Source organism: Nanorana parkeri, unplaced genomic scaffold (assembly GCF_000935625.1).
Source record: "Nanorana parkeri isolate BGI_ZX_2015 unplaced genomic scaffold, ASM93562v1 scaffold1863, whole genome shotgun sequence".
Taxonomy (NCBI): Eukaryota; Metazoa; Chordata; class Amphibia; order Anura; family Dicroglossidae; genus Nanorana; species Nanorana parkeri.
The window spans coordinates 10,845-35,649 of record NW_017308131.1 but is presented as its reverse complement, the minus strand read 5'-3'; the positions used below and the strand labels follow the sequence as shown (position 1 = coordinate 35,649).

General features: G+C 43.1%; 1 protein-coding gene across 1 annotated transcript in view; it reads left to right on the top strand.

Moving 5' to 3' along the window:
* The window catches only part of LOC108799965 (alpha-2-macroglobulin-like), a 78,182-nt gene that overhangs the window by 52,707 nt on the left and 670 nt on the right, over nt 1-24,805 (top strand). Inside the window, exons 25-35 of the mRNA XM_018571915.1 lie at nt 1,477-1,546; nt 1,715-1,871; nt 4,787-4,861; nt 5,749-5,911; nt 7,203-7,408; nt 11,800-12,015; nt 14,822-14,949; nt 16,269-16,359; nt 17,228-17,296; nt 18,615-18,717; nt 22,339-22,377. Coding sequence (XP_018427417.1) covers nt 1,477-1,546; nt 1,715-1,871; nt 4,787-4,861; nt 5,749-5,911; nt 7,203-7,408; nt 11,800-12,015; nt 14,822-14,949; nt 16,269-16,359; nt 17,228-17,296; nt 18,615-18,717; nt 22,339-22,377 — 1,317 coding nt within the window. The remainder of the gene's footprint in view (nt 1-1,476; nt 1,547-1,714; nt 1,872-4,786; nt 4,862-5,748; nt 5,912-7,202; nt 7,409-11,799; nt 12,016-14,821; nt 14,950-16,268; nt 16,360-17,227; nt 17,297-18,614; nt 18,718-22,338; nt 22,378-24,805) is intronic.

The window sequence follows — 24,805 nt, the reverse complement described above, 5'->3', positions numbered from 1 at the left end:
TATATATATTCTATATATATATATATATATATATATATATATATATATATATATATATATATATATATATAGTTTTATATGTGAAAGGATAGCACATCACCTTTCGGGGTCTTATTGCTTATCTGCTATGACTCTAAGGGTTTGTGTAGACAGCTGTTTAAGAGGTTGTCTTAACTCTGGCTGCATCAGGCTCCCCTCAGCGCCCCCACAGAGTACATGGGCACATCACTGTTTTGCCAAGTTTTCCTTCTAGGGTTGATTTTGGATTTAGTTTAATCACTGTATGATTCTAATTCTGTCAGTATTGTGTCAATGATGCTGGGGGATTGGAACAAGGATTTTATTTGTACTTTGTTGCATGAGAGGGAAAGTTCAAATCATGTTATTTTATCTGTGTGAGATTTCCCAGGAAAACCTTTGAATCAAGGTAACATTCCAAATTGCAATACCATTTGTGTTCCAACAAGAATGTCACCTTACTAGTTCAAGAGGTGACTGTGAATATACATTATAATTAGAAAGCACTAAGCTCTTATTACCTGAGTTCCAGGCAAAAAGATACAGTCACAATCAACATGCATATGCAAGAGCTGTTCTGCTTTACAAAGGATTTTTTTTTAAATATGGTCCTGAGATTTACACAGCCCCCTTCCCAAATATAGAGACTTACTGCAGTTAAACAAAACAGTTAGATCACCTTCATGCTCATAGCCTGTGATTGGACAGTCAATGAGCAGCAGTAGGCTCAAGAGATCGGTCCTCTGCTTTCTCCTCCTATCAGCATGTTTGTTTGAAACACATGTTCCTGCAACACACCTGATTGGTCCTATTGAGGTCCCTCCCTTTCCCAGTGTAATCAGTTGTGTATGGAAGATAGCAAGAGGCAGATACAAGTTGAATTAAAGTACTTAAATAGTTACATTTAAAAACAGATATTTTTTTCTTATCTTATAAGTATAAGTACATAATCACTAATTGATGTTTTATGCTTGCCTTGAGTTCAGCTTTAAAAACCCTCATATTGTCTATGAATGATAGTCATTTTATAACCACAATCTCTACTAAGCGTGTTCCTGTGTATCAGAGTGGATGTACTGTAAGCTTTCACCCATGATCTAAAGTAGGACTGATCACGGGGAAGCCTGGGAAGCCATTATCTCAAGAACTCTTAAGAAAATACAGTTTAGCCAAAATGGAGAATTGGGAAATTGGGCCTTGAGGTGCATACAGGAAGAACAGCCCCTACTCAGTACTTTACTATTTCATTTGGACATTACTGTAGTGCAGCAGTCGACCCCACTCCTGTTTACAATAATCTGGACATCCTGAAACATACCCGTCTGTGATGCTGGAATACCCACTGTACCCTCTCTCACATACAGAAAACCTAAAAAATAAATATTAGTACTAAAATGTTTCTTACAGCCACCAATTGGAGTCAAACCTGCCTTTGTTTGATTGTGAATGGTGTTGCAGGAAGCAGGGAAACTGTGTTACACAGCAGAGGATTCAGTAAGTACGCTCCTACTGCCTACCTACTGAACCTGTGAGGTGGTCTGTGTGTACTGTGACTTCAGTGCATTACAAAACTCTGATTAGGGTGAACTATGTGACATTTACAGTGTGCTTTAATGCTTTGGTAGCTCTCTTATTGGTTGCAATAGTTATACTGTATGTAACTGTTTTTTTTTAAATTTTGAACATATTTCCACAGGTTAAGTGCCTTTGTGGTAAAGTCCTACAGCAAATCTCGGCCTTACATATTTATAGATACAAGTCACCTCAACGACTCTGTCAACTGGCTGAAAAACCACCGTAATGAGTCGGGCTGCTTCCGCAGCATGGGAAGACTTTTCAATAATGCAATGAAGGTAAACACTCAGCTCTGTACTATTGGCACTGTCTGGAGAAAAAAAGCATAGAGAAGGCTTGTAGCCAGGGCCGGCCTTTGGGGTGTTTGAGTTGTGCATCCGGAGGGGGAGGAGCACTGTCACAGCCACCGGCTGTCAGATTCAGGATCGCCTGCAGCTCTGTGATGTATTCGAGGCTCAGGATGGAGAGCGGGAGTATTGGTAAATATCTGTGATATCTACCGATCCTCTGTGTGCAGCACAAATACTGGAGTGATCGCTGATCACTCCAATATTTGTAAACAACTGGGGACACGTAGTACTATTTGTCCCTAATTATGAACAGGAAGTGCTTTACATCACTTACTGTTCATTCATGAGTTTCTGAATGGGAGGACCACTCAGTACAGAGGCTTCTATCCATTCATGACTAAATGATAGTAAATTTACTCTCTCCCATTTGTGAATGAATATGAAGCCTCTGTACTGAGTGCTCTCCCTTCATTAAGTGCTGAGGCTGCAGAAAAAGAGACTGAGGACTCTGTGTCCTCCATTTCTTTTTCTATTTCAAAAGGGAAATGTCAGGGGTCTGTTTAGACCCCTGATATTTCCCCGAAGCCACCCCAACAGTAAAACAAAATATAATAATAAAGAAAAAATTAAAAAAAATAAAATAACAATTCCAACCCCCCACACACACATATTATAATTAGACATGTACAAAAACTAAAAATTTATTTCAGATGAAATGAATGAAAACTAAAAACATTAGTTTTGTCAAACAAAATTAATTTTTATACTATTTCGGATTCAGCCACAGGCGTGTTCTGTGCATGTGTTGGGTGGCGTCCACCTGTTGGGCGCTGCCATCTTGGTTTATATCTAGATATACACCAAGATGGTGGCACCTATACCGACATGTGACATCACCTGACACTGCGCACACACGGCATCATGCCCCTTGACTCTAAGATGGCAACATGCATGCGCAGAACGCACTGGCAGCCAACATGGCCGCCGCACTAATTATTATGTGCCGAATAAATTTTTCGTATATTCAGGCATATAATAATTTGTTCATTCGGATTTGGATGAACAGCTGAATCAACTGAATTGTGTTGATTTGCTGGTGCACAAGTCTACATATAATACACGTGCAACAGTGTGCACCGCACCCTATTTTAGTAAACAGTATGCAATATTTAACATGTAGTCTAGGTTTTGTGTTCTGTTTTTTGTTTTTACTTTTTTAGATGCACTTCCTTGAAAAAAGGGTCTGCATGACATCCTGACACTCTATTTTAGTTTGACATTTATTGTTTACCACTTGTTTGCCTATAGAAGTTTTATTTTTATCATACTTTTTAATCTGTTTCTTTGGGGCTTAACAAAATGGGAGGCTTTAATTATGCAGGTATTGGGGAATTGGGTGTGGCCACTGAGGGGTGTGGTTACTGAGGGGTTTGGTCACTGAGGGGCACTGTAAAACTTTCTCGCACAGAGCACCTTAAGGCCTAAGGCTGGCCCTGCTTGTAGTGATTTGTATGTGGTGGTCATGAACAGGAGATAATCTATCCTCGATTTGACCTTCACTGTGGCCACTAAATGTAGAACTTTAATCTTTAATAGAATTCTCCCAACTCTACACCCAGGTGATTTACATAGAAAGATAGATAGAAATCTAGGCATTGAGTATCTTTTAACTTAAATAAAAACTGCCTTCCACCTCTTTATGTCATGCTGTATGTTCCCTATTCCACACCTTCTCTCTATATGCCATGGTTTATCTTCCCTATTTCGCACACTGCCTCATTCCCTATGCCATGTTGTACATTCCCTATTCCACATTGCCTCATTCTGTATTGCATGTTGTAGGTTCCCTATTCAGCTATACCTCATTTTATATGCCATGCTGTACGTTCCCTATTCCACACCGCCTTATTCCATATGCCATGTTGTACATTCCATATTCAACAATGCCTTATTTTCTATACCATTCTGTATGTTCCCCACTCCATGCTGCCTCATCTATACACCTTGTTGTACATGGTATATTCTTTACTGCCTCACTCTGTACATTCCTTATTCTGCACCAACCTTACAGGCCCAGCAGTTCTAATTGGCATGGGTGTGCCAGAACTGAGGTGTCAGATGTTTGGAGAAGAGAGCAATTTCAGTGCTTGCCATAGGCGCTATTTACCATAGATACCCCCCTGACCTATGCGCAACCCAGTGGACAAGCGTGAAAAGGTGGAAAACTAACAACCTAACAAACTAGGTACAAACAGAGGAGAAGGGGAATCAGGGTAACCAGGTAGAGCAAAGTAAGGCGGGAGTACAAGGTAACTGGGGGCAGGCCAGGAACAAGGCTAGAACAGGTAGAAGTTTCAGGGAGTAAGAGGTCCAGAGCATGCAGGCTCACAGGTAAAATACTAAAGAACTCTTTGACTCCTAAAGGTGGCTAAATACCCTCCTAGCAGCCAGCATCAGATGGTGACTAATAGCTGGAAGCTGCTGACTGCAGGGATACATCCACTAGTGGACTCTGGAAATACACCATTCAAGTTTGGGAACCACAGTACCACCTGACAGTTAAAGTTAAGGCTGGGTTCACACCTAGGCATATCTAATATGCGCGATTCGCGGTAAAAAACACGTGACAAACGCGCGTTTCCGAGGGCTACCTGGCTGTATACCAATGGATACGCGTGGCAAATACGCCCCAAAGAAGCTCCTGTACTTCTTTGGGCGTAGGCCATTTTGTAGCGCGTTCAGACAGGCTGAGATACGCCCAGGTGTGAACCATACCCATAGGAAACAATGGGATTTCGGTGTTTGAGCGTTTTGCAGAGCGCTCGAACACGCTACAAAACGCCCAGTTGTGAACCGGGCCTAAGTGTTCATATTTTAAGAACAAGCTCTGTTATTTGTTACAGGGAGGCGTGGAAGATGACACTTCTCTCTCTGCTTATGTTACAATTGCACTGCTGGAACATGGTTTATCTCATGAAGTAAGTAATACAATGTGTATGATTAATGCACAGACTTCCTTTACTGGAAAAAGAAAGGTTATGAGAATTTGATTGATATCTTAGAGCAGTATGTACTGTACACTGTTCTGTGCTAGTCTTGGCACACAAGAAAAACCAAACCCGCACCAAGGAGATCATATATCATGTGAAATTATAAGAGATATTGTTAATAATGAAGGGTAATTAGAAGGGATAAAATGCAGTGACTCAAAGTAACCCATCAGAATCCATAATTCACTACTTTGATTAAAGGAGAACTATGGGGTTAAGGCTTTTCCCCATAGTCCTCCTTAGGGTAACGGGAGGACACAAACTAGTGTCCTCCCGCCACCCTAAGCTACTGCTCACGGTATACTGAGATGCCGCAGCTGAAGCGGATCCCGACAATTATGTCTGGATCCGCCCAGCTGCGTGAGTGACAGCTGGCTCTGCCTATCTAGAGGCAGAGCCAGCTGTACCCGCCCCCTCCCCCGTCCCATCCGCCAGTCAGCGCTGGCGTATCGGAGCGGGGAGGGGGGAATCCAGCCCCTCCCCTGTCATGGCAGAGAGCTGTGACAGGATCGAGAGGTGAGCGAACGCCGGTATATGTTCGCTCACCTCCCGATCTACTGAGCCGACCTGTGGCAGTCTCATTGTCACAGGTCGGCTAGAACTATGAGGTGAGTGAAAAGCACTCACCTCATAGTTGTCCTTTAAGTAAGATTTTACTGGAAATGGCTAAAATGTTCTAGAGACTATATGCTCTAATCTACTTAGATTATGAGGGAAGAGGGGTTCCCCCAAATTCACTTGGGAAAGTGGACTTACCCTTTACGAGAGCTTCAGAAAATACTGGGAATGAAATAATAATCTATGCATAATTGCAGGATCCTTTGGTAAGGGATGCTGTGACCTGTCTGCGGAAGGAAGCTGTAAAAGTGACTAATGTATACACCCTGGCTCTGATGGCCTACACCTTTACCTTGTACGGAGACAATGAGCTCAGGAAGGACTTGTTGAAAAGATTGGAAGAAAAAGCTGTGATAGGTGGTAAGTTATAGGTTTATTATATATTAATTGAAAGTAACAAGTAGGTTCAATATACATATATAAATTAAAGTTAACAGCTTTGCACTGTAAATACAGTGCATACGTAATAACACTGCCATTACATAATGTAGGGGGGTATTTGGCATCCTGTATGTCTAGTGCCAAAGAAGCAGGCAGAGCCCTTGTCCAAGGTAAATAAAGCTCTTAATGAGGGCATCCTACCTTGTGCTATCCTGAATAAGGCTGAGCCCATTAGGGGAACACTCTATTTAGATGAGTATTTAAGCACATTGATCTTCTTTTCCATCCTGAAAGTTCTTGTGTATAGCAGGGAAGCTCAGTCTCCAAATTCAGATAATATGATTGCGGGTTGTAACCTGAGACAATTTTTCTTGAGCCTTTGATGGTGTAGGCTTTATCAAGGTATAACTTTATCAAGCAGGTAATTCTTAAAATAAAATTCACAAAAAAAAGTAGATGCTTTGCATGATACCAGTTTTCTGTGATTGAACTGCTGTAACCTAAAACCAATTGGAAATGTGTTTTTAGCTTTTTTGAATAGTCTACGAGCATCGATTATGACTGGAGCCCATACACAATGTTGTTGCTTAGGACAAACCCAACTTCGGGTTTCTTCTTTATGTCTAAATGGACCAAAAAACAACAGTTTCTCTTAGGGTCCATTCACACTTTGGGACTGTGTTAGGACGCAACATGCATTGCGTTAAGGCAGCCCATTCATTAGGCACATTATGTTTGAAATGTCCTAATCTGTCAAGCAGTCTGTTGATGGATGAATACTAGAAAGTATATTTTATCTCACATTATGTATAGCTTCTATTGTTATTTTTTTTGCATGGCCCATGGACAGCAGAGGGCAGGTAAATGTGAATATACCTTTCTGCTGGTAGGTCCCTATGAATGGGAATGTCTGACTTAGCCAAACCTTTGTGATTAGCTTATGCAGATAGGCAGATGCCTAGCAGTACAGGCTTATTAGAGAAAAACAACCGTGATTGGGCAAGTTTTCTACCCTTGAATTGGGAAGGCTCAGCATGAGACATGAGATCATTTTAAAAAATGTACAGTCTGGAGTTTGTTGTCGCATATCCATGGGCATGGACTGATGTGAATGTGCACTATGTAAAGCCTTGTGTAAATTGTGGTCACTCTATAAATACCTATAATAAATAAATAAATAAATATGGCTAACTAAGTAGATGTTGTTTTCCCATTGCTTTCCAGTAGGATTTGTAACTTATGTATTTTCTTTCTTTGATTTCATCTAAAGATGGACAGATCCATTGGAAGCGGGATTCTACTCCTCCCAAGCAAGATTCTTACTGGTACAGAGCTCCATCTGCTGAAGTGGAGATGACTGCCTATGTCCTAATGACTGTACTTGATGGGCCTGAGCCTGACCTGGGAAAAGCTGCAAAAATTGTCAACTGGATATCCAAGCAACAGAACGCCTATGGAGGCTTCTCATCTACACAGGTGAACTATAAGGGAAGCTCAGTCTCCAAATTCTGATAATATGATTGCGGGTTGTAACCTGAGACAATGTTTCTCGAGCCTTTGATGGTGTAGGCTTTATCAAAGTGTAACTTTATCAAGCAGGTAATTCTTAAAATAAAATTCATAAAAACAAATATATGCTTTGCATGATACCAGTTTTCTGTGATTGAACTGCTGTAACCTAAAACCAATTGGAAATGTGTTTTTAGCAGTTTTGAATAGTCTACGAGCATCGATTATGACTGGAGCCCACACACAATGTTGTTGCTTAGGACAAACCCAACTTTGGGTTTCTTCTTTATGTCTAAATGCACCAAAAAACAACAGTTTCTCTTAGGGTCCATTCACACTTTGGGACTGTGTTAGGACGCAACATGCATTGCGTTAAGGCAGCCCATTCATTAGGCACATTATGTTTGAAATGTCCTAATCTGTCAAGCAGTCTGTTGATGGATGAATACTAGAAAGTATATTTTATCTCACATTATGTATAGCTTCTATTGTTATTTTTTTTGCATGGCCCATGGACAGCAGAGGGCAGGTAAATGTGAATATACCTTTCTGCTAGTAGGTCCCTATGAATGGGAATGTTTGACTTAGCCAAACCTTTGTGCTTAGCTTATGCAGATAGGCAGATGCTTAGCAGTACAGGCTTATTAGAGAAAAACAACCGTGATTGGGCAAGTTTTCTACCCTTGAATTGGGAAGGCTCAGCCTGAGACATGAGATCATTTAAAAAATATGTACAGTCTGGAGTTTTAAAATTAAAATGAATTGTAGTGAACTGCTGTGTTTATAGATATTATGGCACACTATGGTGAAAGCAAACTGAAGTTAATCTGAAGGTGCTACCCATAGTAATAAGATTCCCTATTTCAATTGAAAAGAAAAAAAAACCCATGATCTGTTTTGGGCAGCAACTTCATTTATTGTTCTAATTGTTGGGTTTTACTAAATCAATCCAAAGATCTTTTTTGATGCACCGGATTTTCTTTTATTTTTCTTTTAACTGGTACATAACTGGCTTAAATCTTTCTTTAACTGCCTCTGGACATTGAAGATACACTTCCATATTTAAGTTTGCAGATACTTAAAAAAAGCAATTGACAGAAGTGTACATTTAAAGTGAAAAAATAGCCGCCAACAGCTATAAAGTGCAAATAGCTGCAGTCAGGGGCGTATCTGCCCCGAGGCAAACAAGGCATTTGCCTTGGGCGGCACTTTAGAGGGGGGCGGCAAAAACGCCGCCCCCAAAACAGTCAGGCAAGCCGGGCTGCACAGAATTTGTCAGCCTCGGTTGCCTAATCTAGCGGGACAAGGAGCCAGAGGTGGAGTGGAGGAGGAGCAGCAGCAGCAGGAGGAGGGGGGCGGATCCCCATCAGGGGGCGGGTACAGACACCCGTCGGGTGACAGAGGACGCCGGTCCCGAAGCGTCAGTCGGGCACAGAAGGCCCGGGACCTGCAAGTGCAAGACGGGCGGTGGAGGAAGCTTAGGGCGGTCCGGCAGTAAACGAGGCCAGGTCCATCAACGGGCGGCAGATGCAGGTAAGTGGATCACAGTGGTGGTTACAGAAGTGACAATTGGTGCATTACTGAAGGACTTAGAAGTGTTGGTGTAGTGGCAGCAGGTACAGACATGCCTTTAAGTGCAGTGGTGTTGAATTACACACTGCTGCAGTGGCAGAGGGGCGAGTTGGTGTATTGCTTGCAGGTGTAAAGGCAGTGGGTGCAGCATGTCACGTCAGTGCAGGACCTGCAGTTGCAGTAGGGAACATTGTGTAAAAAAGTGTGTGAACTCACTGGTGGCAGGTGCTGAAGTTTGCATCGGTGTAGAGTGACATTGGATTCAAGCAAAGGTCATGTCAGTGCGGTCGTGGTGGATGCAAAAGGGCACATCAATGCAGTGCGAGTGGAGGTGGAAAAAGAAACATTGCGCAATAGTTTGCATTGGTGCAGTGGCAGCGGTACAAAAATGCATGTTGGTGCAGTGCCTGTGGTTGAAGTGGACATTGGTTCAGTGGTTGTAATTGGGGTCATGGGTGTCATTGCAATATAAAGCTGCACTGCGCTGCTTCAGGGCTCAAACTTTTACTAACAGGAACTCCTCCATAATGCTCCAGCCCCATACCCCTCACCTATCTCCTTCTTCCTCCTTCTCTACAACATAGCGCAGTGACTGAGTTGAAGTGGCACAGGGATCCACACAGCTTGAACGCTTACCACATGTACATGATAGTACTAGAATTATTCCCATTGTGACCATTTGTAACCAAGAGTAAGTACATTTCAACAAAATCTAAGTGACCAGGGCTTTACTATTCAGGTGATATGAGAAAATTTGCCCTAAATTAAAGGCTACTAATGAAGCTCAAGGTAATAAGGAAACCAGAGCAGACAAAATCCGGAGCAGTTGCCCATGACAACCGATTAGTTTCTATCACCTTCAAAACTTAAAAAACTGAAGAGAGAAGCTGATGGGTTACTATAGGCAACTGCTCTGGATTTTGTCTGCTCTGGTTTCCCTAAGCGTTATTACCTTGAGCTTCACTAGTAGCCTTTGATTTAGGGCAAAGTTTCTCATATCACCTGAATAGTAAAGCCCTGGTCACTTAGATTTTGTTGATATGTACTTACTCTGTGGGGACTGTAACACAAGGTTAGCATTAAAGTCAGTTTCGATCAATTCCCCCTATTGCTTCAGGTTTCCTGATGTGATAGGGCCAGGGGCGTATCTGCTGCGAGGCAAACAAGGCTGTGCAGGGGGCTCCGCAGGATCTGTGGTGGGCTCTGCTGGGTCTCAGGAGGGGCTGTGCAGGATCTGTAGTGGGCTCCGCAAGGTCTATGGTGGGCTCTGCAGGATCTGTGGTGGGCTCCACAGGGTCTCAGGTGGGCTTTACAAGATCTGTGGTGGGCTTTGTGGGGGTCTATGGTGGGTTCTGCAGAGTTTTAGGGGGACTGTGACACCTTAGACCCCCCAGAACCCACCACAGATCCTGCACAACACCCTTGAGACCCCGCAGAGCCCAACACAGATCCTGCACAGCCCCCCTGAGACCCTGTGAAGCCCAGCACAGATCCTGCAAAGCCCCCCTGAGACCCAGCAGAGCCCACCTGAGACCCCAGCTTTCCTGCTATGCTAATAGCGGAACATGTCAAAAGCTGAATAAAATGTGTGCACTGTATCCAGCGACTGACAGGTTACATAAAAAGTCAAAAACAGGAAGGGGTGGGGCAAATTAAGTGGGGGCAGGGGGGTAGACATGTGCATCGGCAAAAAAATTTGTTTAGTTTCGTTTTGATTCGGATTTTGTGTTATTTGATTTTTCGGGATTCGAGTCCGAAAGTCAATTCGTTTCGGGCTTCGGATTCGGATGAAATTCGTTAGCCGTAGTCTGTACGAATTGTCGTTTTGTTGACGGTTCGTTCGTCAACAAAACGCAGCAAAAGTGACATTTGAGGAGAAATGTTTATTTTTTTCGGAATCGGAAATTCGTATTTGTCTGCATTCGTTATTATCTGTAATTTCTAAAATTTCGCCCAAATTTCGTTTTGGAACAAAAAAAATTGCACATGTCTAGGTGGGGGGGGTTACGCCTTGCCTAGGGCAGTCCCAAACCTAAATACACCACTGGCTGCAGTAGCTCTCATTCACATCTACTACAGTCAAATGTCAACCATTCTAAAAGGGAAAGGCCTTGACACGTCCAAAGCTCTCCACCATGTCTTCCATGTCTGCTAATTGTAGAGAAGCATCAGTGATAGAATGTGACGATGGGCCTTCCCCAACATGTTTATTAGGAGACCCACTACGGTCAAAGGTTTAGTGTCTTTACTTTGTCCACAAGAACCATGAAATGGTGACTGATTAGAGAATCAGCAACTGTAATGTGTCACGATACACTTTGAAAAACAATGTTGTAATGTCTACTACTTGCTTTGTATATCTTATTTACTTAAAGTGTATGTCCCGTCAAAACCCTTTTTCTTAGTTTTAGATGGAAAAGGTTAAAACCCTTGTTGGGTTTTTAATGCTGTCCGGGGCTCTTTTAGAGAGATTTATTCTCACTTCCTGTCCTGCTGACAACCTTTTACCAGACAGGACGTGTGGGAAACTCTAAAACAGAAAAATAGACAGAAATAAAAATGGTTTTCTTTAGCTGAGTAGGGAAGGCTAGAACCCCTGTTAGATTTCTATATTTTCTACCACTTCCTGTTTGGTGAACTGTTGCCACCTCGGCAGGGAGTGAGGGGGAAATCTATCTAATGGTGTCTCGGATAGCAGTAAATAAATGATCTTTTCCCACTTATTCTAGCAGTAGAATTTTTTTTTTTGATTTGACATACACTTCAATTATCTTTTTTTTTTATAGGACACAGTTGTGGCTCTTCAGGCCCTGGCCAAGTATGCAGAGATTACATACAGTGATAAAGGAGATATAACGGTGACAGTCACTTCTAAGACGGGATTTCTGGAGGAGTTCCATGTAGACAAAAATAACCGACTCCTTCTCCAGAGGGCAACACTACCAGCCATTCCAGGAGACTACACAGTGACCGCCACAGGGAGTGGTTGTGTCTTTGTACAGGTGAGCATTTAATGAGGCTTTTACAGATGTTTTGTTTAACAGCACTTTCACCATTATGAGGGTAATTTATCAAAAATAGATCAGACAGAATCTGGAGCAATTGCCCATGGCAACCAATCAGCTTATATCTTTTATTTTCAAAGATTAACTGAACCAATTGAAGAGAGAAGCTGAATAAATTCTATGGTATATTTGTTCCAGATTCTATCTGCTCCAGTTTTGATACATTCCCCTCTTATGTGTTTATACAGCAGTGTAATGGGTCCCTTATCGCACTGACCATTAGTGTTAGGCCTGGTTCACGCCTAGGCGTATTGCATATGCGCGTTTTTTTACCGCGATTCGCGGTATAAAAATCGCGCGACACACACGCGTTTCCGAGGGCTACTTGGCTGTATCCCAATGGAAACGCGCAACAAAAACGGCCCAAAGTAGTACCTGTACCTTTTCAGGCGTGGGCCGTTTTGTAGCGCGTTAGGGACGGGCTGAAATACGGCAAGGTGTGAACCAGACCCATTGAAAACAATGGTATTTTCATGTTTGAGCGTTTTGTAGAGCGTTCGTCGAGCGTAGAACGCGCTACAAAACGTTCAGGTGTCAACGAGGGCTAAGAGGGCCCCTCTTCTAATGACTGCCAATGTAAGGTGGTCTTTCTCTCACTGATCACAAATCTACAGAGGCTCTTCTCCACTGACTACCAATGTAAGGGGCCTCGCACCATTAATGTACGGGGCCTAGGTTCAGTTTGCTTGGATGTTTGGCAATCTCCACAACGGTCACAGCGACTCCATGCTTTGATGAGTGCAGAGAGTTTGACGCACTTTCCGCAGGTAACGGCCAAGTGCTCGGTTCTTCATTCAGGTATTTTCCTTAGCAACAGGATCTGGAATCTGCCACGTGTATGGGCCCAGTGAAGTATCAGTGTATCCTTAGGCCTCCAGGCCCCTCAGCACCTGCCATGTGCTGAGGCCCAGGCCATTTGCTCTGCATCACACACAGTCCTCCTAGGGCAAGGCCCCTAGGAGGAAGAGAGCTCTCCACAATGTCCCCAGACCTTTTATTACCTGCCCTCAATCATGCCTCTGAGTCATCCTACTCAGGGATTGGCTAGGGCCAGGTGCATAGTCATAACCTGAGGGTGGATCCTCCCTCACTGTATGCCAAGGCTCCCTTTTCCTCAGCAACAAGAGGAGCAATCAATCCAGCAGACTCAGGGACACCTATAGAATGCAGAGCTCTGTATAATCAGTATCTGGACTGGTTACAGTCCAGGTATCTCTAAATTGAATAGTGACATTTTAGAGGGCGCTACACTTGCTTAACCCATCTAAAAATCGGAGTTCAGTGAACGATTTCGCAAACCGTATACTTTGTCATTGGTTGCTAATAGGCTGGCAACCCTACAGGTCATAGGTTGTTATCATGGGCCCGCCTGCATCCTAGCAACCAGTGACTTTGTGCAGGCCACACAGCATCACTGGTTGCTAGGATGCAGATGGAGGTTCAGCCAGCTGGCTAAATTACTCACCTATTCAGCTAACTTGGAATAGCTTGGGTTCTGGTTAAACTCCTGGTCCACCTGAACCCAAAGTTCATCCCTTCTGACCACCAAGAGAACAATATATTTTCATTGTCTGTATTTTTTTTATGTTCAACATTACTGTTTATTTAATATAGAGTGATATTTATGTCATATGGATTGGATGACAAATATACTAAGTACACTAAGGGGGGTATTCACAAAGTTGCCAAAGGCAGCCGATTAATTAACCCAGCTGAAGTGAAGTGAGCCGAAACAACGTTTCACTCTGGCTCAGTACAGTTGGATTCAGCCTTACATCGGCTGAAATCAGCCATACATCAGTTCCCTTCGGCCAGCTGAACATACTCTGCAGAAGGACTTCCACTCCGCCGATCCAACATCTGGAATGATGAGCCGAAGCTCCGGCAGCTCCCTCACTGCCGTTTGCCTCTATTCTTATAGGGGCCGAACGGCAGTGAGTGAATAGCCAGCGGCATTCGGCTTGGCTATTCTGCTGCAGTGACAGCTAGCTCCACCCAATTGTTTCCTATTGGCCGTCACCTGCTAGAGTCTTCCAGCAGGTCCCGCCCAATGATTAACAACTGGGAGGAGCTGGGCGTGGCTTTTTAAAGGTTCTCCATGTGGCGAGTTTTCTAAAGAAATGGTACAGCCAACAAGAAAGCCACTCGCACGCCAATTAGATGTCCAGTCAACTAATTTATTGGCTGAAGTGGTGTGACATCTAAATGAAACGTTTCCGAACCCAGCGGTTCCTTCACCAGGCAAACAGAACATGCCTGATGAAGGAACCGCTGGGTTCTGAAACGTTGATGTCACACAACTTCAGCCAATAAATGAGTTGACTGGACATCGAATTGGAGTGCAGGTGGCTTTCTCGTTGGCTGTACGTTGTCTGCAGAGGCATCTGCTGCTACTCTGGCATCCGCCCCGTACGCTGGGCTTTTCTCCGGTTAGGAGTGCGATGGGACTAATTGGTTCTAAAGAAATGGAACCCTTGGTTTCTATGGTCTCACACCTCCCCCACGATGCTTAGTAATAGCAGTAAACATAGCTCTCTCAATATGTCTCTGGACCCTTTCTGGGACCCCTGCCTACCATTGTTGTGCATGGTTTAGAGGCTCAGTGCGTGTATGTTTTCTGTTCTGTCATTTCGGTCCTACCCGGACCTGATTTGCTTTTCAACATCCTTTCTTTTTGTTTTGTCTAAATGAAAATGCTCAATAAAAACTAATGAAACATAAACGTTCTCTATTTACTTAACAGGCTGTCCTGAGATACAATATCCCTCCACCTAAAACTGAAGCTGTATTTTCACTGAGTGTGAGGACTAGTTCAAGAATGGAATGTCTGGGGAAAACAGTGAAAAGTTTTGAAATTGGAATCCTTGCTGCGTACGTCTTCTATTATAACTTATTACGTCAACCACCCTGCTATGTCTTCGCAATAATGCTGGTGGTGTGACAGTCACATTTTGCTTTCATCGATCTTCACATTATCAAACAAATATAACAATTATTCTTTGATAGTTTTATGTTTAGCTCTCTACTCTTCCTTACAGTGACTCCCAGCGATCTCCAGACATATCTTTCTTTTGCTTGTCAGCTATCAGATATTTGTGACGCATCAATTAAACTAGACCTAAATCAAAGCATCTTAGGCTACATTCACACTATGCAATTTGGGATTCCTGTGGCAGGTAATAAGTAGGTTCCTGCCACAGGAATTCCAAATCTCCTCTTTTAGATGCGGCTGCTGTCATGCACCTTGTGTGCATGACAGGGACAATTAACTATTCCAAACCACATGTTATCATATTAGATACGATTACATGCAGATTACTGCTTATAGATGTGGCCGCTGTCACTCAGTCAATAACTTAAACGGGTGACAACAGACGTATCTAAATGACAGATTTGGGATTCCTGCCACAGGTATCTGTGTGTTCTTGATATCCAAAACTAAAGAACATTAGTTTGGACTATAGTTGGGTTTCTAATACTAAGGGGAGAAAATTGGATATGGTATCCAGGAGGAGGAGGGTGGGGTTAATGGGAGAAAAAAAATTGAGCAAAAGGGAACTGAGAAGGGAGAGGATTAATCTATTGTCAATAATTTTTACTTGAATCATATAGGTGAGAGCAATCGAAGTCCGTGGGGAGAAAGTGCTTGATCCAGGGGTTCTCAACATCATAGAAGTTTGGGATTTTATTTGCAAGCAACACGATTCCTCTTTGGGGCTACAACAGACCTTAAAGCAAATACCATCTAAATACTCCCAAAAGAGCAAGCAGCAAAAATAAATCCCCTTCTTGGTTTTAGTACAAGTTCAGGATTTTGGCACATTGAAGAGCAGTCACATTTTTGTAAATGAAGCATTGGTGCATATAGTTATTCAGTTCATCAAAGAAAATGATGGATTTTTGTCCACACTTCAGCAATTGTCTGTTTAGCTGATGTGAAAATGTGGGTGAATAAGAGTATTTCATTCGTGTTGCACACGGGGGGCTTGCTGTTGAGGAGAGCCACCCAGGGGTTAATTGAATGAGTTCTCTAGTACTGGGTGATAAGTGAGTGACCAAAAATGTTTACTTTATTGGGCAATCCCTCCAATCATGGAGAAAAAAGCCTGTGTATGGACAGATTTGAAAGAATTAGGAGGGATATCCTAGAATGGTTCAGGCCCTTAATGATTTATTTTTACTTCTTACAGGTACACAGGTTCCCGGAAAATATCCAACATGGCTGTTCTAGAGGTGAAAATGCTATCCGGTTTCATCCCAGTGAAGAGTACAGTAAGGCAGGTGAGTGCTACAACTGGCAGTTTATCTTTTAATATCTAAGTAATGCTGACTTGCCAGTATTCTGTCTGCTCACATAACAGGAGATTTAAAGCTTAGTACTTGTTTCTCATCTCCTGTGTTCTGTGCATACATTGTACATGGGAATAATATGCCCTCTAATCTGCCGATCTTGCTTGGTAGATGGCTTGATATGTGACACGGTGAAACTACTTCATTAAAAAGGGGGCAGGCAGGAACATTTTCAGTAAAAAAATTTAAATGCCTGGCTTAACATCTGTATCTTCATTGGGATATTAGGATTGTTTTGCTCCTTTTTGCCACTTCATGGAGCTTCTCAATATGTTTCCTAACATACAGGCTGCAGTGGTTCCTGCTTTTATTGCCATTGGGGATACAGTGCACATTCTACATTCCTACAGAGTTCCTTCAGTTCCCATAAAGGAAGTGGGAAGTGGAGGAACAGAATGTAATGTTTATGGTAAGCTTTAGAAAGATAATCAACTTTCTCCAATCTGTTATGTGATGTCTCTGAGAAGCCTAAAGATGGCCATACACATTTTAATCTAAATGTACAATCTCTGTACAATCTTATTTAGATGTACCAAAACTAATATGAGAACTTACCTAAGAAACTCATTCAAATTATGTAGCCCTTGCATTGCATAGTTATTGGTCAATCTGAAGGAAATTATACAGATTGTATAGTGTAGAGCCAACTTTAGAGTGTGCTGCATCAGTCAAGATTCCTGCCATGCCTTATCAAAGGTCTTGGGACACATGGTTTGTTACATGGGGCCTTCATTATATACATGCATGCTATTCAGACTAAGGTGATAATTGTGTAAATCATACTGCTTTCATTCTACAGCTGGAGAAAGACAAAGTGATAAAGAGAAGTGATATCCAGGTGGACAAGGTGATCTTGTACTTTGACCACGTAAGTTGTAAATCTCGCTACATGTGCTGATGATTTGATGTCACTGTTGTCACAGCATATGGATGAACTGGACTGGTCATGCAGGTAAAAATTGGGCCAGCCAATTCATCTTAGGCTCTAGAATGGGCATCTGGCTGTAAGATAAGTTTGCCTTTATGGTGAGAGATGACACAAGGCTCAACAAACAAAGATGACACCGTTAGTTGAATTTGGCTCAATGTTATATTTTTCCTAAAAAAAATAATTCAGCTTTCCTAAAGAGTCTGTGTTGAGGGGCTTTGGGCTTGTGGCGATGGCATCATTTTGACATCAGCTTGAGAAGCTTTGGAGATCATTTAGAACTCACTGACTGTTGCATTTGACTTGCATATGACCTGCTTTTGACCTGGAATTGACCTCTTTCAAGTTTTTTTTTGCATTTTTATAGACTTGTATGGAAATGCAAAACCCATCTGATGCAGACAAAAGCCTATCTACACAGACTCTAATATAGTTTTTACAGTTCATTTGTTGAAGTCCTTTATGTTACAAAGAAACATTTTTGTTTTATATCCGGTGATTCCATATGACTCTGTCTAATAAGGAAGTTCAGTACTGCTTCTGTATTAATTGACATTCCTGCAGATTAAAAATGTAAGGGCCGGTGTACACCTGAGCAACGCCTCACCGCGCGACAATCGTGCACGAATTCACGCGGATTGCCGCACGGTCAGGAATCACCTAGGTGTGCACAGATCGCGCTGTGTGTGCCATTATTTTCTAATGGCACCCCAGTTGCCCCGTCGTGTATCGCAACAAAAAGGTACTTGTACCTTTTTTCTGCGATTGCTGCGCGGATATCACCTCATTGAAATCAATGAGGCCGTGCGGCAATCGTGGCCTGCATTGTGCAGGACCACGTGATCCCAGGATGCGCGATCCTGGATCGCGTAGATCTGCACTGGGCCTTAAGCAGCACCATGTCCACTAACAGAGAGGGAGTGGGGTTGTTCTTCTGGCTCATTTAGCTGTGTATATTCTAATTTACAATCATCAAGTGACTCTGTTGCCTCACTTTTGCCACCTGGCTGCAAATAGAGTTCATGTAATATTAATATACAGTTTTTTCACAAACTAAAATGTAGCACATAAAATACACATGAATACAAGGACACTGCATATTGATTCCCTTTAAAATATGGAAATGTCTGTATACATTTATGGATTGTGTTGTTGTCCTTTATGTCTGAATTCTTGTCTTTTAATTTCAATTAGTTTTAATTTTATTACTAGATTTGCTATTAATGCTAAAACTATATAATTGTCTTTATCTGTTTAGTTGGACCAACAGTTGAAACATCTAACCTTCATGGTGGAACAGGATGTTGAGGTCAAAGACCTGAAACCAGCCGCAGTAGAAGTGTATGACTACTATGAGACCGGTAATGCCCTTTGCCTATTATGTGCTGGATTACCATTATTTAAAGGGCCATAGTACCCAAACTGCATAACTTTGATCAAAGTGGAACTCCATCCAAAATGTTCTGTTCTAGTGTTGGGTAGGGAGGGGGAGGGTTATAACCTCTCAGGGTTTTACTAATGCCTATCTCAGAGACAAGACAGAATGAGAGGAAATTACCCCTAAAAGTAGGGATAATTATAACTTTTGACATTGTCACTGGAGCAGGTGTCCCTATTGGAAGAATTCCCCTTTGCCCTTGTTCTAAGGGGAACTCTAATGTACATTTCCTTCTGCTTTATTTTATGGTGACAAAAAGTGAGAATGGGTCTCTTAAAAGAGGTCACAAATAGGAACTATAATTTGATAGGGATTGTTATCGCTCCCGACTATGAATGGCTGGAGGCCCTCTTGAAGAGAGATTTTTGCTTTTGGGGTATAGTGGTCTTTTAAATTGCAGTTTTTACTTAATGCTAGTTTAAAAAAACAAATGCAATGCACTCTTATGACAAACACTGACGAGTTATTTTAGACAATATGATACATTAGACCAATTTTTTTTCTATGATGCCACTGATACTCTGTACTTTGAGTCTCAAGTGAACTTCCTGCACAGCGCTGTAACAGACTCATTGCAAGTTATCGCAAATGCTTGATTGCAGTTCTTGCTGCTAAGGGTGGCCCAACCAGTTATTAGGTTTAGATGCGCAAACACTTTTTCACACAGGGCCATGTGGGTTTGGGTTTTGTTTTCCCTTAACCACTTCAAGACCAGGTTGTTTAGACCCCCTTCCTGGCCAGGCCATTTTTCAGTATTCAGCTCTGCGGTACTTTGATTGACGTTTATTCCGTCATGCAACGCTGTACTGAAATTAATTTTATACCATTTTTTTTGGGGACAGATAGAGCTTTCTTTTGGTGGTATTTATTCACCGGAATATTACGGGAAAATTATTGAAAATTTTGGGAAAAAAAGTTTCCCCCCATTATATTAGGAAACAATGATTATTACCCATATTTTTGGAAAAATATAAAAGACGGGGGTCAAGTCGGGTAAATAGACACCAAACATGTCATGCTTTAAAATTGCGCGCACCCGCGAAATCGCAAAAAACTACCATACCCAAAATTGACCATAGGCGACGCTTTAAAAGCTTTTACAGCTCATCAGTTTAACTTTATTGCTATCACATAGGGGGCTAAGAAAACCCCCTTAAGTGATAGCAAAAGATGTGACAGGTCCTCTTTATGGAGACATCAGGGGTCTCCAAGACCCCTAATGTCACCTAGGACCCCCCTGAAGAAGCTGATGAAGCAGAGATCTGCTTCATCAGCTTCTCTCCAGCATCTGAAGCTGGAGAGTGACACGAGAATGCGGAAGTGATGTAATATACATCAGTTCCGCATTCTGACACCGGAGAGGGGACCGGAGGGAGGTCGTGTACCGACCTCCCTCTGATCCCCTGTGACAGAGGCAGTATGCGGAGCCCGGGACCAGCGGGAGGGGGGAGCCGCGGAGGGGGGGCGCACATCCCGGGACCTCATACAAGTGATCCGCCGGCTCTATAGCCGGCAGATCGCTTGTATATTAACGGGCATCGCTGCCTGTTTTCAAATGTCGGCATTTGCCAGCGGCGCGTGTGAGGGGGCGTGGCTGAGCGGACGTCTAAAGACGCCCGCTCAGATCTAGAGAGCTCCTGGCCGGCCGTTTTTTTTACAACGGCCGGCCGGGAAGTGGTTAATAATAAAAACCTTCCTTTAAAAACTGCATGTTGTGTTTACTTGTGTTATCTTTGACTAATATTTAAATTTGTTTGATGATCTGAAACATTAAAGTGTGACAAACGTGCAAAACAATGAAAAATCAGGAAGGGGGCCAACACTTTTTCACACAACTGTATGTCTCTTCTGCAATGTATTGTTACCTGCTTGTTTGCAAGCTTCTATCGAATGTAAACTGCACTGTTCATGGCGGGTGAAGATGTTTTTGATGGAGCTCGCAGACATCACATTGCTGGAGGGAAGGCGAGTATAGCGCACTTTGAGCTTTAAGAAGGTTCGCATTCAATATTATACAAAGCTTAAAGAAGATCCCTGGACAAAAAGTGTTCCTAAAGGGTTAATAAATTCTCAGCCGTTTTTGCATACCTACTGCTAGCAAGCAGTAGGTATATGCAAAAACTTTACAAAAACAAAACTTTTCAAAACAGGTTAAAACTTACCTGTGTCTTCGCAGCGTGCTCCCGTCCGAGCATTTGAAGAATCTTGGGCGACTGCAAAGGATCTTTGGGTGGGCGCATGCGCAGTTCAGATCTTCGGCCGGGAGATGAGGAGAGACACAAGGTAAGTCTATGGAGCAGCGTGCACCTGCACAGACTCCGTGGGACAGGAAGTGCCAGCTAGCACAGGGGAGTCGGCGCTGGTTCGGAGACCGGTACCAGCACTGGAGGGACAGCTGAAAACTACAGTAGAGAAGAAGATGATTGCATCAAGGGGCATCATTTAAGGTAAGTGCATACACTAACATGGTGGGGGGGGGGGGCATTTTATCCTTTAATGTCACTTTAACTCTTGCAGTGGGGCTGCAAGAACTGAACTGCCGAGGAGGCTGCCTGCTTCCCCGGTCATTGAAGCTGGTCTCCTCTTATGCTGCAGCATTGGAATGTTTCTCAGCATCCTCATGTCTATACACTGTGTATAGAACGTGATGATTTACTGAACCTTAGACCGCTGCAGCAGAGTGGGAGAGAGGCTCCAGGGACCAGTCTAAAGGTGCCCATACACTGCACGATTATCGTACGATAATCGTATGCGATCGGTTTTTCGTACGATAATCGAGCAGTGTGAACGGAGACGTGCAACCGTTTCTACTGTACGGTCGCACGTCTTCTGTCGAACCAGCATGTTCGAAAACCAGCCGGGAATCGTACGATTCTCGGCTGGTTAGAACGGTGCTCGGAAGACAAATGCTGAACGGGCCGGTGTGCGCACGCGCACACTGCCCGTTCAGCATTGCGGTCATCGGAAGCCCGCCCCTCAGGGGGGCGGGCTTGCGATGATCGAGAGTGCGATCTGCCTGTCCAAGATAGGCAGATCGTACGTTTTTTTAATCCCTTTACAACCATCGCAAGACTAAGGTCTTGCGATGGTTGTACAGTGTATGGCCACCTTTAAAGTGAGCTGGCTCTGGTGATCGGGTTAGTATAATCTTTAGCACCTGGACAAAAACAAGCACCTCACCCTTGCTGTGTGGGGGTAGCCCCACTGCAAGAGTTATTAAAAAATTCTGCCCGTAGTTCTGCTTTAATTCACAAAGCTTTAAACACAGGTATAACACAAGTATATTATTTTCAGCCAGATCTATTGGCTCTCAGCCTAAAAACAACTGTCACTGAAAATAAGTATCTGTGTCCTGGTGTATTAGCTTTGTGAATTGAGCCTAATGCATGAAAGTACAATTATGCAAGAACACCAGATCTCAGGTGCTGTCCTCCAGCCGAGTCCAACAGAACGGATAATATGTTATTGTGGTAATGTATAATAAGTTAATGCTTTGTAGCCGAATATTTCACCCTGAAACATTACATACTGTCTTATCTTGCAGATGATCGTGTATCTGTAGACTATAATCATCCTTGTACTGGTAAGATGATGACTCTTTTCGGAATCTCACACATTTTTATTTCTTCAGAATCAGGTTATGTTGAGGAGATTTCACTTGTGAATTCCTGTAGACTCCTACATGATTTACTCAGGCTGATTTATGAAAATTTAGAGCCAAATTTGAGCCAGTGACCACAGCAACAAATGAGTGATGTTACTGGGCTGATAAATGAAGCATGGTTGGCTGATATGGGCGGTTTCTCCATTTTTACTCCAGCTTTCTTGGCAGAAATCACAATAGTAAATGAAAGCGTTGAGTTCTATAACCCAAACACAGCACAGAGGATGACATCTAATAAACATGTATGAATTGTCCCTACACTGTTTAGTTGTGCCAGCCACAGGATGGTCTGGTGGAGGTAAACTTCTCAGCCGACCTAAAGTTCTTCATAAATGCACCAGAATTTCTTTACTGCCTTGGTGCCTTCAAACAAGGCCTACCCCTTTTGTCAAAGTATAAGGAAGCCTACAAAATGCTGTGCACCAATCAGGGCCCAGCCAAGACAGAGGCAGAAGAGGCATCTGCCTAAGGTGCCATACTGCGGAAGTTTTTATGGTGGGAGCTTCTCCTGCCTTTGCATTGCCCAGCCCTATCTTGCATTGTTCAGGACTGATCTGTCAGATTGATAGCTCAGTCCTGCACATTACCCTTCTCTCCCTGTGTAAACCAGCAGCACCCCGCTCGAATGTCAGTGTGACGACCACCCGCTCTGTATCAGGAGCTCTGTGCACTCCTGATAAGCAGAGTACAGTGCCTGGCTATCACAGAGCTCTAATGGATGTTACCTGCAGGACTGAGCTATCAGTCTGACCGCTTTGGCCCTGCTCTGTATTCATTTATACTATTGTAGCTTTTATTCATAAATTACTGCATACACTACTTTTTTTCCACTGCAAAGCACAGTTTTGCATTACCATGCGTTGCAGTGCAAGGTGGCTGGGTTGTGCGTTGCAGTGCTATTTAAATGAATAGCAACGCAATGCACCTAGTGAAAAGTAATGCAAATTAGGTGCGTTGTGCAATAGTGTGCTTTATTTGGACAGTATTGTGCGATGTATGCTACACTTTAGGTGTAAACAGGACCTTAGGCCTCATGCACAAGGGCGCCTAAGGCCATACAATATAAAAAGCAGGTGTATTTCCCTGCCCGGCAGTCACAGCTGCTTTGTACCATTGCCCACAGAAATAAATGACAGGATGCAGCTGTAAACGGGTATATCTCGGTACTTGTGAAATGGATCTGAACCACAACTGGGTTCACACAAGATGTCTGCTGCTGTTTCTAATTATGTTGTGTTCGGTGCACCGGAGAAATCACAAACTCAGAATTTAACGGTCTATGAAAGCTCTAATTTTATTCAGGGCGGTCTCTCTCCTTTATACACAGATAACAGGAAAGTGTTCGTCACACATATGCCCACATCTGTTATCTCTAAATGTCTTGTACTATTGGGCAAACTAGAGGAGCTGTTAGTTAAAGTCTTGTGTCTCTCGCTAATTGGTTAGTCAAATATATCTTCTGCCTGTAGCATCCTCCCTCGGCATTCCTTTCATGTATCCTTGGCGCGCTCCCGAATACAGGTTATATCTCTTGGTTACGCATAGCAACGCTAGAAGCTGAGTAAGGAAAATCACAAAGCTAGGAAGCAAATGAAACAAATTCAAAACATAGAAAAGGACATTTTCTTGATATGATCCATATTCCTTCACAGTCCCCCCTAAAATGGCTATTTCTATGTAGATAAATTTACCTGTCCCTTACCCTATCACCTGGAACACACCCCGGAACTCTTTTCTTTACATGTGTAGGGGCCGTCCGAGGGGCTAATCCACCTCTGGTCCCAACATGTTGGTATGCACTGTCAGGTGGTCTCTGTCCCTACTCTCACTAACCTAAGGTGTTATAACATTATATTTGGGGGAGAAGGATCGTAACGGGGGAATATGGTTTCTCGTCATCACTCAGGTAGGTGTCCTCTTCTACCTGTATCATGGTTGGGGTCAAAGTACTCTCCTCCATCGCTTTGGCCATTAACTTCTTGGCATAGGGGAATCACACAGCAGACTACTAGGCTGATAAAGATCATAACAATGAGAATCACCACACCTACTTGGGCTAATGCTTTCTGCCAACCTGTCATCCAATTAAAATATTGGTCCCATGGGTCTGTGATACCTGAATTCTTCTTTAGTTCCACTGACGGGTCTGTTAGCTTCTTAATGGCTAGGGTAACTTTACCATTTGGGCCGATGTTGTCTGGGATGTACGTGCAGCAGGTTCCCGTGTCTTTAATCATTTTGCATACACCCCCCTTCTCCGCTAGAATCATGTCTAAGGCCATCCTGTTTTGGAATGTCATGTAAGAGGTGGGGCCTAATTGGTCAGCAATTCCCTGCAGGGCATCTC